At 50.8% G+C, this 16,392-nt stretch overlaps 3 protein-coding genes across 5 annotated transcripts in view; 1 reads left to right on the top strand and 2 right to left on the bottom strand.

Annotated features, from left to right (window-relative positions):
- Positions 1–6,122, bottom strand: part of LOC145354761 (uncharacterized) — a 69,431-nt gene extending 63,309 nt beyond the window's left edge. The window contains exons 1-2 of one of the 3 annotated variants that reach the window (XM_080206233.1): positions 4,027–5,335; positions 1,234–1,250 (exon numbers count right to left, since the gene is read on the bottom strand). In XM_080206233.1, the coding sequence (XP_080062359.1) occupies positions 1,234–1,250; positions 4,027–4,894 (885 nt within the window). In that variant the 5' untranslated portion in view covers positions 4,895–5,335. Of the gene's footprint in view, positions 1–1,233; positions 1,251–3,544; positions 5,336–6,022 lie in introns of those variants that run through there. The other 2 variants (XM_080206232.1, XM_080206231.1) reach the window with 2 other exon arrangements.
- Positions 1–16,392, bottom strand: part of LOC145354757 (uncharacterized) — a 112,530-nt gene that overhangs the window by 61,739 nt on the left and 34,399 nt on the right. The gene's annotated exons all lie outside the window — the stretch shown is intronic.
- The window catches only part of LOC145354780 (uncharacterized), a 113,475-nt gene that overhangs the window by 84,577 nt on the left and 12,506 nt on the right, over positions 1–16,392 (top strand). The window contains 1 exon segment of the mRNA XM_080206257.1: positions 171–788. Within this exon segment, the coding sequence (XP_080062383.1) occupies positions 171–788 (618 nt within the window).

Here is a 16,392-nt window from a genome sequence, read left to right as displayed (position 1 = left end):
AAAGCGCAACACATGGCCACACTCGTGTGAGAGTGTTCCAGTGCACTGACTGAAGAGCTTTAACCAGTTCCACAGCCTGAATAAATATCACCCCATTCACAGCGGGGAGAGACTGTGTTTGTGTTCTGTGTGTGGACGAGGCTTCAACTGATTGTCCACCTAAAAGAGAGAGGCAAGGACGCCTGTACCATGGACAAACCATGGAAATGTGCGGACTGTGGGAAGGGATACAGAGTCCCATCTCTGCTGGAAGCTCATCGGCGCAGCCACACCGGGGAGAGACCGTTCATCTGCGCTCAGTGTGGGAAGGGATTCAGTCAGTTATCCCACCTGCAGCAACACCAGCGAGTTCACACTGGGGAGAGGCCGTTCACCTGCTCTGAGTGTGGAGAGGGATTCACTCAGTCATCCCACCTACGGACACACCAGCGAGTTCACACTGGGGAGAGGCCATTCACCTGCTCTCAGTGTGGGAAGGGATTCACTAAGTTATCCAACCTGCAGACACATGAGCGAGTTCACACTGGGGAGAGACCGTTCACCTGCTCTCAGTGTGGGAAGGGATTCACTCAGTTATCCAGCCTGCGGGCACACCAGCGAGTTCATACTGGGGAGAAACCATTCATCTGCTCTCAGTGTGGGAAAGGATTCACTAAGTTATCCAACCTGCAAACTCATCAGCGTGTTCACACTGGGGAGAGACCGTTCACCTGCTCTCAGTGTGGGAAGGGATTTTGTGATTCATCGCACCTGCAGAGACATCAGCGAGTTCACAAGTGATTCCAGGGGTTGGATTCTGCTGTTATTGTTTCTGCTCTCAGTTACATCCAGGACTGCGTTTTGTTCATTCTGACAGTTGGTCAATGGGGAGGGTCGGAGGGTTTCTTTCTGCTGGACTGGACAGTCTCATGACTTTGCCTCCAGTGGGCTGATGCTGTTTGAGTCTTGTTGCGAATATCTGCTTTTAAATTTCACAAGGATCACAGAGTGACAGGGTGTGAGGAAGGTCAGAGATATTTAGTCAGCATTTCTGTTTGGAACCCCCCAAATACCCATCCAATTTCCTTTGTAATTGTTTATTGTCTCCACTTCCTCCCCCCTCATAGGCAGCGAGTTCCAGCTCATTACCATTCGCTGCATCAAAATATTCTTCCTCACCTCCCCCCCCACATCTCTGACCCAAAACCTTAAATCTGTGTCTCCCTCGTCCTTGTCCCATCAGCTAATGGGAACAGCTTTTCTTTGTCCACCTTATCTAAACCTGTCAGAATCTTGTCCACCTCGATCAAATCTCCCCTCAACCTCCTTTGCTCCAACCCCAGCCTGACACCGATAATAAAGAACAAACTAACAGAATATGTTAATACCTGAAATCTAATGGGAATGTTTAATTTCTGTTTTAAAGATATTGTGAATATATTGTCCTGGACAATAAAGGAATTGGAATAACTCACCTTGGGTTGAATGGAATATATCAATCTGGAATCCACCTACAGTCTGGTGAAAGTCTGGAATGTTTAGATGGGATGAATAACTTAATCACTTTCTCTTGGAGATATTTACATCCTTGTCCATGAACTCTGTTTTAAAGAAATCCACATTTGAAAGCCCGGCCACTTACATGAAATATCAGCACCATAACAGGGAGATAAGAAAGACACTCACTTTGCTCTTTTCATCAGCACATCTGAGAGTTAAGAATGTCTGAGATGATTATGTGATGTCGGAGTGAGTGTGCAGATGTGATTTGTGAAAAATCGCGAGTCTAAATTCCTGGTGAGATGGAGTGAAGAGTGGGTCCCAAACACACACAGCTACTTGAGACACAGCAGGAAATGAAATAGTTAATGTGGCCAGGGGATTGAGACAACACTGTGACACCATCGAGGCATCGACACACATTCCAGAGAGAAACTGAGCTCAAAACTATCAAGATCCAATTACACGCACTGTACATGGACACAAAGGCAGGAATATCACAGTAAAATGGTGAACGTTATAGATTGGGACAATTAAGGTTTTGGAAGAAATAATACTGAGTATGATCGGGGTAAAGAGAGAGCTGGAGAACCTTTTGCTCGCTTTGTTGCTTGAAGCATCTGTCCTTATGTACGAGTAACCTCGAACTCACGGTGCTCCTTCCGGGGAAGAGAAGATCGAGTCGATGTTACCCCAGGCGGGGCCAGAACACAACTGGAAAATAACGGAGTGAAATTGAGTGAGGGTCAGAGAGAGAGTTCTCCTCCCCCTCGAGGTGGGGACTGGAAGAATCCTGGGGGACCCCGGTGTTTTTGCGAATGAGTGAACGTTAAATGAAATTCTCTGACTGGCTGTGCATTGATTTGGAAATTGATTGTTTCCTGTTTTTATTCCTGTTGTGATTACGCTCTGGGTAAGGATGGTTGACAGGATGGGAAATTGTGGTTTGGGTTTTCATTAACCAAATGTTTTATTGATCCCAAAGGGGTCAAACCTCAGCAGAAATCTAACAGAGCTGAGAACAGACAACTTACTGCGTGGGAACAGGGGGATAAACAGCTCCCAGAGGACTGAGAAAACAAGAGTGCCTTGAATCCTAGACAAGTCCTGGTGTCGAGGCCATCGTGTTTTCACTGCTTGGCAATGGGAATGCTGACTCCCTGTACCAGGGACGGGAAGACAAGTGTTTGAGAGTTTGACGTGGCTTGGGATGGTTCAATGACAGGTTTCTGCATTTGGTCCATTCCAATGTTAGCTGGGCAATGATTGGGTTAAATCAGTCTCCATAGACTTTGTGATATAAAAAGTACAAGAAGGGATTCCCCGCGCACAGAGATTTGTCGAGGTTTCACATGTTGCCGTGGCATCTGGGGCAGTGGGGATGGTGTTTTTATGATGTGGAGATGCCGACGTTGGACTGGGGTAAACACAGTAAGAAGTCTCACAACACCAGGTTAAAGTCCAACAGGTTTATTTAATAGTAAACGCCACTAGCTTTTGGAACTAGCGTCCCTGTTGGACTTTAACCTGGTGTTGTGAGACTTCTTACGGTAGTGTTTGTACCCAGAGTGTAATGGTAATGCTGCTGTACTTTGATACCACTGCTCAGACATTAGCCTGTGTCAGCTCTTACTGAGACTGAATAAAATCTAACCACTGTCACCAATAAGGGTGATCACTGGGAATCATTTCAGAGTTTGGGGAAAGCGGAGAAAGGGTTAATTGACTCCCTGAAACCCCCACTGTCTAACATCACTGAGTCAGAAATAAAATCTCATCTCCCCCTCTGGCTCCTTTTCCAATGATCTCAGTTTCTGTTAAAGAGCCTGCCCACCCCTCTCACCCACTTTCCCTAAAGTACATCAATCTCATCAGGAAAAGTCCAGAACAATCAAATATTTTTATTGATAAAAGTTTATTAGTGAAACAGAACATGGTTAAAAACAAACAGAAATTGACTTGAGGATCAAAGACAACCAGAATGAAAGGATGTTCTGGACACAAATGCTTTCTGTCCAGCTCCTCTGTACCCTGTTCCCGTGACTGCCCGCTTTGGACACAGGGACACTGAACCCCAGGGGTCATGTCATCACCTCCGTATCCCACAGATTGTTTTACAAGCTCCTTTGAAAGGTTTTTCACTCTGTGATTCCTTCGATATCACCAATGGGTTGTTTTTACACCAATGTCTCCATCGCTGCCACCATATTTTATACTGGACTGTCGGTGGAGGACTTGAATATTAGACAGACTACAGACAGTTTAACACTTGTTTGTTGGTGCTACATCTGAACAGGTTACAGAGTAAGTATGTAGCTTCCAGGTAGGATTCCAAACTCTCTCTCCTTCTTACTTAACAAACGATGGATTGATGTCACCGGTACATCACTGTCCGCGTCAAGTAATAACATAACCCAGTTGTTCACCCTTCATGTTACAGTTCAGTCCTGGATCTGATTACAATGACAGCAGAATCCAACCCCTGTTTTTACTTGTGAACACACTGGTGCTTTAGCAGGTTGGACATCTGTGTGAATCCCTTCCCACACTGAGAGCAGCTGAATGGCCTCTCCCCGGTGTGAACTCGCCGGTGTGTCCGCAATTGGGATGACTGAGCGAATCCTTTCCCACAATCGGTGCAGGTGAACGGTTTCTCCCTGGTGTGAACTCTCCGGTGCTTCTGCAGGGCGGATGAATCGGTGAATCGCTTCCCACATTCAGAGCAGGTGAATGGTCTCTCCCCGGTGTGAACTCGCCGGTGGGTCAGCAGCTGGGATGACTGACTGAACGCCTTCCCACAGTCAGAGCAGGTGAATGGCCTTTCCCGCGTGTGAACTCGCTGGTGTATCAGTAGATAAGATGAATCGGTGAATCCCTTCCCACACTGAGAGCAGGTGAATGGTCTCTCCCCAGTGTGAACTCGATGGTGTGTCTGCAGCTGGGATGATCGACTGAATCCCTTCCCACACACAGAGCAAGTGAACGGCCTCTCCCCAGTGTGAACCCGCTGGTGTGTCAGGAGGTGGGAAAGCTGACTGAATTCCTGCCCACACTCAGAGCAGGTGAATGGCCTCTCCCCAGTGTGAACGCGCCGGTGTGTCCGCAGACTGGCTAACTGAGTGAATCCCTTCCCACAGTCAGAGCAGGTGAACGGCCTCTCCCCGGTGTGAACCCGCTGGTGTCTCAGCACAGAAGACGAACGAGTGAATCTCTTCCCACAACCAGAGCACTGGAATAGCCTTTCCCCAGTGTGTGTTCGCTGGTGTGTCAGCAGGTTGGATGAATCACTGAATCCCTTCCCACACACAGGGCAGGTGAACGGCCTCTCCCCATTGTGACTGCGTTGATGGGTTTCAAGTGCAGATGGGGACTGGAATCCTTTCCCACAATCCCCACATTTCCATGGTTTCTCCATGCTATAGATGTCCTTGTGATTATCCAAGTATGATGATCAGTTCAAGCCTTATCCATACACACGTCTCTCCTCGCTACGAACAGTATGAAGGCTTTTCAGACTGTGAAACGAGTTAAAGTCTTGCCCCAGTCAGTTCACTGAAACACACTCACTTGGGCGTGTGTGTCTGTCTCACGCCTTTCTAGTCATACTGAAGCTTAATATCTTTTGAAGCAAACAGAACAGATAAATATTTCTCCTCCTAGATTCAAAATCCGATGCTAATCGTGTCCTGTTGAATTGAGTGACACTCAGACATTGACATGACGTTTGGTTTGAGATTTCTGTCTATAAATCCTCCTCCTCTGATATACTATAAAAGGAGTTTACAAAAACATCAGTGTCAGCACAGGATAAAAATTCAGAACAGAAAATTCTAGTTCCTATGGAACATTCTTTCCTCTCTCATTCCCCAAAAGCTGTAAATCTCCATCCCACACACTCTCCCTCCATTCTCACTCTGCTGTATCTAATATTCACCCTCCCAATTCTCCTAAAGGTGCTAATTGACAGACCCATCCTTATCCCTTGTTATCAAAACCTGAAAATCTACAGATGTGTGTTTACTGATTTAACATAACAGAAGAATCTGAGGACTTTAAAATGAAACTGGATGGGCGCTTGAAGGTAATAAACTTGCAGAGTCAGCATGGGCTCGAGTCACTGAATAGACGCTTTGTGTAATGTAATGAGTCTATGATTGATAGCTACAACACTAATAATAAATATATTTTGTTAGAGAACCATAAATAATACATTTAATCTGCACATAACTCAACACTACACATATCTCTCTCATATTAATCTAATGTCCCCTTACACGTCAGCTCTCTCCTGGGAAAACCAGCCCTTTAATTGTGAACATTAGGAAAGAGCCCATCCTTTTATCCAGACAGATAAATGTGTCAGGCTGAGGGAGTAAAGGATGTCAATGTCTTTAAGAGAGAGAGAGAGACCTGGGCCAATCTTTCCAGAGTCTGCTCCCTCCCTGGATTCACTTCCTTTCCCTTCAGTTGCTGCAAGTCCCCAGTTTCCCCCCAGAATGAGGAAAGAAATGGAAAGGGGGAGTAAAGAAAGTGTTTTACTCACAGATGTGGGAGACAGGAGGAAGTTTCAGTCTGTCTGAAGCTCAATCTTCATTCACACAAAGCCCGCCCTCTGATTGGCTGGAGGACCAGAGTCCTTCCGGTCCTCCAACTCTTCCCATTGGTCAGAGCCAGTGAGACATTACATTGAGAATGCGCATGTGCGGGTTTTGGGGTGAATGCGCATGTGCGGGTGAGGGCGGGGCAGGGACAAAGCTGGCGCGCTGACCATTGGCTTGTCCGGGTCTCGCAGCATTTCCCATTGGACAGCAGCGACGTGTGCTTCAGCCTCTCATTGGCTGTCTGCGGGCGATTGACCAATGAAAACTCAGGAAGGCGGGCAGGATTCTGCTCCTCCAGCCAATCAGTGCTCTCCAGTGTGGGAATGCGGAAATTACCGAATGGGTTTGTTTCTCTCAGAGAGGGTGCTGGAGAATCAGAGAGGGTGCTGGAGAATCAGAGAGGGTGCTGGAGTATCAGAGAGGGTGCTGGAGAATCAGTGAGGGTGCTGGAGAATCAGAGAGGGTGCTGGAGAATCAGAGAGGGTGCTGGAGTATCAGAGAGGGTGCTGGAGAATCAGTGAGGGTGCTGGAGTATCAGAGAGGGTGCCGGAGAATCAGAGAGGGTGCTGGAGTATCAGAGAGGGTGCTGGAGAATCAGTGAGGGTGCGGGAGAATCAGAGAGGGTGCCGGAGAATCAGTGAGGGTGCCGGAGAATCAGTGAGGGTGCGGGAGAATCAGAGAGGGTGCGGGAGAATCAGAGAGGGTGCGGGAGAATCAGAGAGGGTGCTGGAGAATCGGCGAGGGTGCGGGAGAATCAGAGAGGGTGCTGGAGTATCAGAGAGGGTGCTGGAGAATCAGTGAGGGTGCGGGAGAATCAGTGAGGGTGCCGGAGAATCAGTGAGGGTGCGGGAGAATCAGAGAGGGTGCGGGAGAATCAGTGAGGGTGCCGGAGAATCAGTGAGGGTGCGGGAGAATCAGAGAGGGTGCCGGAGAATCAGAGAGGGTGCCGGAGAATCAGAGAGGGTGCCGGAGAATCAGTGAGGGTGCCGGAGAATCGGTGAGGGTGCCGGAGAATCAGAGAGGGTGCCGGAGTATCGGTGAGGGTGCCGGAAAATCAGTGAGGGTGCCGGAGTATCAGAGAGGGTGCCGGAGAATCAGTGAGGGTGCCGGAGAATCAGAGAGGGTGCCGGAGAATCAGAGAGGGTGCCGGAGTATCGGTGAGGGTGCCGGAGAATCGGTGAGGGTGCCGGAGAATCGGTGAGGGTGCCGGAGAATCAGAGAGGGTGCGGGAGAATCAGAGAGGGTGCCGGAGAATCAGTGAGGGTGCCGGAGTATCGGTGAGGGTGCCGGAGTATCAGAGAGGGTGCCGGAGTATCAGAGAGGGTGCCGGAGAATCAGACAGGGTGCCGGAGAATCAGTGAGGGTGCCGGAAAATCAGTGAGGGTGCCGGAGAATCAGAGAGGGTGCGGAGAATCAGAGAGGGTGCTGGAGAATCAGAGAGGGTGCGGGAGAATCAGTGAGGGTGCGGGAGAATCAGTGAGGGTGCGGGAGAATCAGAGAGGGTGCGGGAGAATCAGTGAGGGTGCCGGAGTATCGGTGAGGGTGCCGGAGAATCGGTGAGGGTGCCGGAGAATCAGAGAGGGTGCGGGAGAATCAGAGAGGGTGCCGGAGAATCAGTGAGGGTGCCGGAGTATCGGTGAGGGTGCCGGAGAATCGGTGAGGGTGCCGGAGTATCAGAGAGGGTGCCGGAGTATCAGAGAGGGTGCCGGAGAATCAGACAGGGTGCCGGAGAATCAGTGAGGGTGCCGGAAAATCAGTGAGGGTGCCGGAAAATCAGTGAGGGTGCGGGAGAATCAGTGAGGGTGCGGGAGAATCAGAGAGGGTGCCGGAGAATCAGTGAGGGTGCCGGAGTATCAGAGAGGGTGCGGGAGAATCAGAGAGGGTGCGGGAGAATCAGAGAGGGTGCTGGAGAATCAGAGAGGGTGCCGGAGAATCAGAGAGGGTGCGGGAGAATCAGAGAGGGTGCCGGAGTATCAGTGAGGGTGCCGGAGAATCAGAGAGGGTGCGGGAGAATCAGTGAGGGTGCGGGAGAATCAGAGAGGGTGCCGGAGTATCTGAGAGGGTGCGGGAGAATCAGAGAGGGTGCGGGAGAATCAGAGAGGGTGCCGGAGTATCTGAGAGGGTGCCGGAGTATCAGAGAGGGTGCGGGAGAATCAGAGAGGGTGCCGGAGTATCTGAGAGGGTGCGGGAGAATCAGAGAGGGTGCGGGAGAATCAGTGAGGGTGCGGGAGAATCGGAGAGGGTGCGGGAGAATCAGAGAGGGTGCGGGAGAATCAGAGAGGATGCGGGAGAATCAGAGAGGGTGCTGGAGAATCAGAGAGGATGCGGGAGAATCAGAGAGGGTGCCGGAGAATCAGTGAGGGTGCCGGAGTATCAGAGAGGGTGCCGGAGAATCAGAGAGGGTGCTGGAGAATCAGAGAGGGTGCTGGAGAATCAGAGAGGGTGCTGGAGAATCAGTGAGGGTGCTGGAGTATCAGAGAGGGTGCTGGAGAATCAGAGAGGGTGCTGGAGAATCAGTGAGGGTGCTGGAGAATCAGAGAGGGTGCTGGAGAATCAGAGAGGGTGCCGGAGTATCAGAGAGGGTGCTGGAGAATCAGAGAGGGTGCTGGAGAATCAGTGAGGGTGCTGGAGAATCAGTGAGGGTGCTGGAGAATCAGAGAGGGTGCCGGAGAATCAGAGAGGGTGCTGGAGAATCAGAGAGGGTGCTGGAGAATCAGTGAGGGTGCTGGAGAATCAGAGAGGGTGCTGGAGAATCAGAGAGGGTGCCGGAGTATCAGAGAGGGTGCTGGAGAATCAGAGAGGGTGCCGGAGTATCAGAGAGGGTGCTGGAGTATCAGAGAGGGTGCCGGAGAATCAGAGAGGGTGCTGGAGTATCAGAGAGGGTGCCGGAGTATCAGAGAGGGTGCTGGAGTATCAGAGAGGGTGCCGGAGAATCAGTGAGGGTGCCGGAGTATCAGAGAGGGTGCTGGAGTATCAGAGAGGGTGCCGGAGAATCAGTGAGGGTGCGGGAGAATCAGAGAGGGTGCTGGAGAATCAGTGAGGGTGCGGGAGAATCAGAGAGGGTGCTGGAGAATCAGAGAGGGTGCGGGAGAATCAGAGAGGGTGCGGGAGAATCAGAGAGGGTGCCGGAGAATCAGTGAGGGTGCGGGAGAATCAGAGAGGGTGCTGGAGTATCAGAGAGGGTGCTGGAGTATCAGAGAGGGTGCCGGAGAATCAGAGAGGGTGCCGGAGTATCAGAGAGGGTGCCGGAGTATCAGAGAGGGTGCGGGAGAATCAGAGAGGGTGCCGGAGTATCGGTGAGGGTGCTGGAGAATCAGAGAGGGTGCGGGAGAATCAGAGAGGGTGCTGGAGAATCAGTGAGGGTGCTGGAGAATCAGAGAGGGTGCCGGAGTATCGGTGAGGGTGCGGGAGAATCAGAGAGGGTGCTGGAGAATCAGTGAGGGTGCTGGAGAATCAGAGAGGGTGCCGGAGAATCAGAGAGGGTGCTGGAGAATCAGTGAGGGTGCTGGAGAATCAGTGAGGGTGCTGGAGAATCAGAGAGGGTGCCGGAGAATCAGAGAGGGTGCTGGAGAATCAGTGAGGGTGCTGGAGAATCAGTGAGGGTGCCGGAGAATCAGTGAGGGTGCCGGAGAATCAGAGAGGGTGCCGGAGAATCAGAGAGGGTGCTGGAGAATCAGAGAGGGTGCTGGAGAATCAGAGAGGGTGCTGGAGAATCAGAGAGGGTGCTGGAGTATCAGAGAGGGTGCTGGAGTATCAGAGAGGGTGCTGGAGTATCAGAGAGGGTGCCGGAGAATCAGACAGGGTGCCGGAGAATCAGAGAGGGTGCCGGAGAATCAGTGAGGGTGCCGGAGAATCAGAGAGGGTGCTGGAGTATCAGTGAGGGTGCCGGAGTATCAGTGAGGGTGCCGGAGTATCGGTGAGGGTGCCGGAGAATCAGTGAGGGTGCCGGAGTATCGGTGAGGGTGCCGGAGAATCAGTGAGGGTGCGGGAGAATCAGAGAGGGTGCCGGAGTATCAGTGAGGGTGCCGGAGTATCGGTGAGGGTGCCGGAGAATCAGTGAGGGTGCGGGAGAATCAGTGAGGGTGCGGGAGAATCAGAGAGGGTGCCGGAGTATCGGTGAGGGTGCCGGAGAATCAGTGAGGGTGCCGGAGTATCGGTGAGGGTGCGGGAGAATCAGAGAGGGTGCCGGAGAATCAGTGAGGGTGCGGGAGAATCAGTGAGGGTGCTGGAGAATCAGAGAGGGTGCCGGAGAATCAGAGAGGGTGCTGGAGAATCAGAGAGGGTGCCGGAGAATCAGAGAGGGTGCTGGAGAATCAGAGAGGGTGCCGGAGAATCAGAGAGGGTGCCGGAGAATCAGTGAGGGTGCCGGAGTATCAGAGAGGGTGCCGGAGAATCAGAGAGGGTGCGGGAGTATCAGTGAGGGTGCGGGAGTATCGGTGAGGGTGCTGGAGAATCAGAGAGGGTGCTGGAGAATCAGAGAGGGTGCCGGAGAATCAGAGAGGGTGCCGGAGAATCAGTGAGGGTGCCGGAGTATCAGAGAGGGTGCCGGAGAATCAGAGAGGGTGCCGGAGAATCAGTGAGGGTGCCGGAGAATCAGAGAGGGTGCTGGAGTATCAGAGAGGGTGCCGGAGAATCAGAGAGGGTGCCGGAGAATCAGTGAGGGTGCCGGAGAATCAGAGAGGGTGCTGGAGTATCAGAGAGGGTGCTGGAGTATCAGAGAGGGTGCCGGAGAATCAGTGAGGGTGCCGGAGTATCAGAGAGGGTGCCGGAGAATCAGAGAGGGTGCCGGAGAATCAGAGAGGGTGCCGGAGAATCAGTGAGGGTGCCGGAGTATCAGAGAGGGTGCGGAGAATCAGAGAGGGTGCCGGAGTATCGGTGAGGGTGCCGGAGAATCAGAGAGGGTGCCGGAGTATCGGTGAGGGTGCCGGAGAATCAGAGAGGGTGCCGGAGAATCGGTGAGGGTGCCGGAGAATCAGAGAGGGTGCCGGAGAATCGGTGAGGGTGCCGGAGAATCGGTGAGGGTGCCGGAGTATCAGAGAGGGTGCCGGAGTATCGGTGAGGGTGCCGGAGAATCAGAGAGGGTGCCGGAGTATCGGTGAGGGTGCCGGAGTATCGGTGAGGGTGCCGGAGAATCAGAGAGGGTGCCGGAGAATCGGTGAGGGTGCCGGAGTATCGGTGAGGGTGCTGGAGAATCAGAGAGGGTGCCGGAGTATCGGTGAGGGTGCCGGAGTATCGGTGAGGGTGCCGGAGTATCGGTGAGGGTGCCGGAGTATCGGTGAGGGTGCCGGAGTATCGGTGAGGGTGCCGGAGTATCGGTGAGGGTGCCGGAGTATCGGTGAGGGTGCCGGAGTATCGGTGAGGGTGCCGGAGTATCAGAGAGGGTGCGGGAGAATCAGAGAGGGTGCGGGAGAATCAGTGAGGGTGCCGGAGAATCAGAGAGGGTGCCGGAGTATCAGAGAGGGTGCCGGAGTATCAGAGAGGGTGCTGGAGAATCAGAGAGGGTGCTGGAGAATCAGAGAGGGTGCCGGAGAATCAGAGAGGGTGCTGGAGTATCAGAGAGGGTGCGGGAGAATCAGAGAGGGTGCGGGAGAATCAGTGAGGGTGCCGGAGAATCAGAGAGGGTGCCGGAGAATCAGAGAGGGTGCCGGAGAATCAGAGAGGGTGCTGGAGAATCAGAGAGGGTGCCGGAGAATCAGAGAGGGTGCCGGAGAATCAGAGAGGGTGCCGGAGAATCGGAGAGGGTGCGGGAGAATCAGAGAGGGTGCCGGAGAATCAGAGAGGGTGCCGGAGAATCAGAGAGGGTGCCGGAGAATCAGAGAGGGTGCTGGAGAATCAGAGAGGGTGCTGGAGAATCAGAGAGGGTGCTGGAGTATCAGTGAGGGTGCCGGAGAATCAGAGAGGGTGCTGGAGAATCAGAGAGGGTGCCGGAGAATCAGAGAGGGTGCTGGAGAATCAGAGAGGGTGCTGGAGTATCAGAGAGGGTGCCGGAGAATCAGAGAGGGTGCTGGAGTATCAGAGAGGGTGCCGGAGAATCAGAGAGGGTGCTGGAGAATCAGAGAGGGTGCTGGAGAATCAGAGAGGGTGCCGGAGAATCAGAGAGGGTGCTGGAGAATCAGAGAGGGTGCTGGAGTATCAGAGAGGGTGCCGGAGAATCAGAGAGGGTGCTGGAGTATCAGAGAGGGTGCCGGAGAATCAGAGAGGGTGCCGGAGAATCAGAGAGGGTGCTGGAGAATCAGAGAGGGTGCCGGAGAATCAGAGAGGGTGCGGAGAATCAGAGAGGGTGCTGGAGAATCAGAGAGGGTGCTGGAGAATCAGAGAGGGTGCCGGAGAATCAGAGAGGGTGCGGAGAATCAGTGAGGGTGCCGGAGAATCGGTGAGGGTGCGGGAGAATCAGAGAGGGTGCCGGAGAATCAGAGAGGGTGCCGGAGAATCAGAGAGGGTGCGGGAGAATCAGAGAGGGTGCTGGAGAATCAGAGAGGGTGCCGGAGAATCAGAGAGGGTGCCGGAGAATCAGAGAGGGTGCCGGAGAATCAGAGAGGGTGCTGGAGAATCAGAGAGGGTGCTGGAGAATCAGAGAGGGTGCCGGAGAATCAGAGAGGGTGCGGAGAATCAGAGAGGGTGCTGGAGAATCAGAGAGGGTGCTGGAGAATCAGAGAGGGTGCCGGAGAATCAGAGAGGGTGCTGGAGAATCAGAGAGGGTGCTGGAGAATCAGAGAGGGTGCCGGAGTATCGGTGAGGGTGCCGAAGTATCGGTGAGGGTGCCGGAGTATCGGTGAGGGTGCCGGAGTATCAGTGAGGGTGCCGGAGTATCGGTGAGGGTGCCGGAGAATCGGTGAGGGTGCCGGAGTATCAGTGAGGGTGCCGGAGTATCGGTGAGGGTGCCGAAGTATCGGTGAGGGTGCCGGAGTATCGGTGAGGGTGCCGGAGTATCGGTGAGGGTGCCGGAGTATCAGAGAGGGTGCTGGAGAATCAGAGAGGGTGCTGGAGTATCAGAGAGGGTGCTGGAGAATCAGAGAGGGTGCTGGAGAATCAGAGAGGGTGCTGGAGTATCAGAGAGGGTGCTGGAGAATCAGAGAGGGTGCTGGAGAATCAGTGAGGGTGCTGGAGTATCAGTGAGGGTGCCGGAGAATCAGAGAGGGTGCCGGAGAATCAGAGAGGGTGCCGGAGAATCAGAGAGGGTGCGGGAGAATCTCAGCAGCTCTGACACTGTCTGTAAGGAGAGACAAGAGCTGATGTTCTGAGTCCAGGTGACCCTTCGTCAAAGCTCAAAGCAAACTGGAGGACCAGCATCTCATCTTCAGGCTGGTCACATTACAGACTTCCAGTCTTAACATCTAATTCAACAGCTTCAGATGATTAACTCTACCCTACCGCAATTCCTTTGTTTTAATTTAATTTTTAACTTTCCCCACATTTTATTTCTTTATTGTCTTTATTGATTGTACTTCCCCCTTTCCCCCAATTTTAGACCCCTTTCCTTACATTTTCTCACCTTTTGTTTCCCCTTCTCAATTTTTTCTTCAATTCTACCCCTCCTCCCACACCTTCACCCGTCACAGCTTAACCTTCTGATTTCAGCTTCTCTGCCATTTCGGCCATTCATACCTTTTATTTTCTCTATGGACTGCCATTTCCCTTGTTTTTGTGGTTACGACTCATCTTTAGTTCCCTCATCCTACAGTATAAATATCTCCCACTCTCTATGCCCTTTACCTTTGACAAAGGGTCTTCTGGACTTAACATCAGCTCTTTTCTCTCCTTACAGATGCTGTCAGACCTGCTGAGATTTTCCAGCATTTTCTCTTTTGGTTTCAGATTCCAGCATCTGCACTAATTTGCTTTTATCCAGACAAGAGTTGGAGGTCCAGAAAGAACTCTGGTCCTCTAGTCATTCAGATCACAAGCTTTGAGTGAGAGAGTGTTCCAGTGCAGTGAGTGTGGAAAGAGTTTTAACCAGTTACACAACCTGGAAATACATGGCAGCATTCACAGCGGGGAGAGACTGTACCCGGGTTCTGGGTGAGATTTAACTGATTGTTTAACCTGGAGAGTCAGCATGGAGAAACCCTGGAAATGTGAACACTGTGGGAAGAGATTCAAAGCCCCATCTGATTTGGGAACTCATTGACGCAATCACCCTGGGGAGACACCATTCATCTGCTTATGTCAGAAGGGATTCAGAGTTTCACCCCACCTCTGAGTCACCAGCAAATTCACAATTGATCGCAGGGGTTGGATTCTGCTCTCAGTTACATCCAGGACTGCATTTTGTTCATTGGTTAAGGGAGAGAGTGTAGGCAATTGGTTAAGAAGCATTCTCAGGCATTGTTTAAATTATTTTATCATAAATTTGTGATAAGAACTTTGAGGGATTTGTGAACCGATATTCAGCGCAGTGACGGTATACTCCATGTAGCACTGAACTGAAAAGCAGATCTCAAAGTAGATTCAAATGGTTATAATCCCACCCAAGTATGGCCAGTGAAAAATCAGAGCTCGAGTGGGGACAGACAGGTCTCTTACCGATCATTTGGAAACTAAGAACAAGAAACTTATCAATAAAATGATTAGAGAATAGAGCCAACGTTTCGAGTCTGGATGCACTTCATAAGAGCTTGAAACTTTGGCTCTATTCTCTCCACAGATGCTGTCAGACCTGCTGTGATTTTCCAGCATTTTCTGTTTCAGATTCCAGCATCCGCAGTATTTTACTTTTACGATAAAATGATGAGGTCTGATTGGAATCCCCACGACCCTCCGCAAAACAGACAGAGTGGTGGCAAAAGGGAAAAAAGGATAAGGATGAGAAAGTCCGGGTTCTGATTCTCTGAGTCCATGTAGAATTAACAAAATGAGTGACTGATCAAATTAAAATAATTAGGTTGCGGAATTTAACAAAATTAATAGATGAAGTTGAAAATCAAGTTTGTTTTGCTGTTAGAGAAGTTTTTAAAAATTATGTAAAGTGTCATAATCATGTGCCAAGTTTTCTCTGCTCACTCCCCACCTTTTCAGTTGTGTAGAAAAGTTAACCCTTTAAGCAGACAGTTGATTTGTTTTAAAATCATCTGGAAAATCATGTTTATTTGAGTTTATAATTGAGGATTTATGGGAACCAGTTAAATGTGGAAATTCTAAGCATAGCCTGCAGGAATTTGGAATAACTGTGAGAACTTTATTGTGTTGTCACCTCAATCCCAGATGAAGAACAAAGATTTTGCAGGTGGTAATGTGTTTGGGATTTAAAATCAACAAAGACTAGATGTTGCCGATAAAATCAGGCCTTGGAAGTTGGCTGAAAAAAGGTTAAGCTATAATGAAGGAGTAAAAAAGGATCTTGTATCTTATTTTAATCATAGAGTCATAGAGGTTTACAGTATGGAAAGAGGCCCTTTGGCCCAACTTGTCCATGCCACTCTTTTTTTTAAACCCCTAAGCCAATCCCAATTGGCCATATTTGGCCCATATCCCTCTTTACCCATCTTACCCACGTAACTATCTAAATGTAACGTGCCTTAATGACTATCGGCCGGTCGCTCTGACATCTATCATTATGAAGTGCTTCGCAATTCCAGCCTCTCGGATTATCTGGATCCACTACAGTTTGCCTTTTGTTGCAAAAGACCCATAGCAAACACCATTTCCCTGGCGTGGTGACCATTTCAGCCCTGGGAAATAGCCTCTGAGAATCCACCTGATCTATACCTCAGTATAGTCTCAGTTTTGTCTGTATAGCGTGAAAGAAACAATTTTTCACTGTATGTTAATACATGTGACAATAATAAATCAAATCAAAATGCTTTTTAAATGGCAAAATTGTACCTGCCTCTAATACTGCCTCTGGCAGCTTGTTCCAGACACTCACCACCATCTGCATGAAAAAATTGCCCTTCTGATCACTTTTGTATCTCTCCCCTCTCACCTTAAACCTATGCCCTCTAGTTTTAGACTCCCCTATCTTTGGGAAAAGATATTGACTATCTAGCCGATCTGTGTCACTCATTATTTTATAGACCTCTAAGATCACCTCTCAGCCTTCGACACTCCAGAGAAAAGAGTCCCAGTCTATCCAGTCTGTCCTTATAACTCAAACCATCAAGTCCCGGTAGCATCCTAGTAAATCTTCTCTGCACTCTTTTTAGTTTAATAATATCCTTTCTATAATAGGTGACCAGAACTGTACACAGTATTCCAAGTGTGGCCTTACCAATGTCTTGTACAATTTCAACAAGACATCCCAACTCCTGTATTCAATGTCCTGACCGATGAAACCAAGCATGCCCAATGCCTTCTTCACCACTCTGTCCACCTG

This window comes from Carcharhinus amblyrhynchos, chromosome 18, assembly GCF_965287045.1.
Source record: "Carcharhinus amblyrhynchos chromosome 18, sCarAmb.v2.hapA, whole genome shotgun sequence".
In the NCBI taxonomy this organism is placed as follows: Eukaryota; Metazoa; Chordata; class Chondrichthyes; order Carcharhiniformes; family Carcharhinidae; genus Carcharhinus; species Carcharhinus amblyrhynchos.
This window is presented reverse-complemented; position numbering and strand designations above follow the sequence as displayed.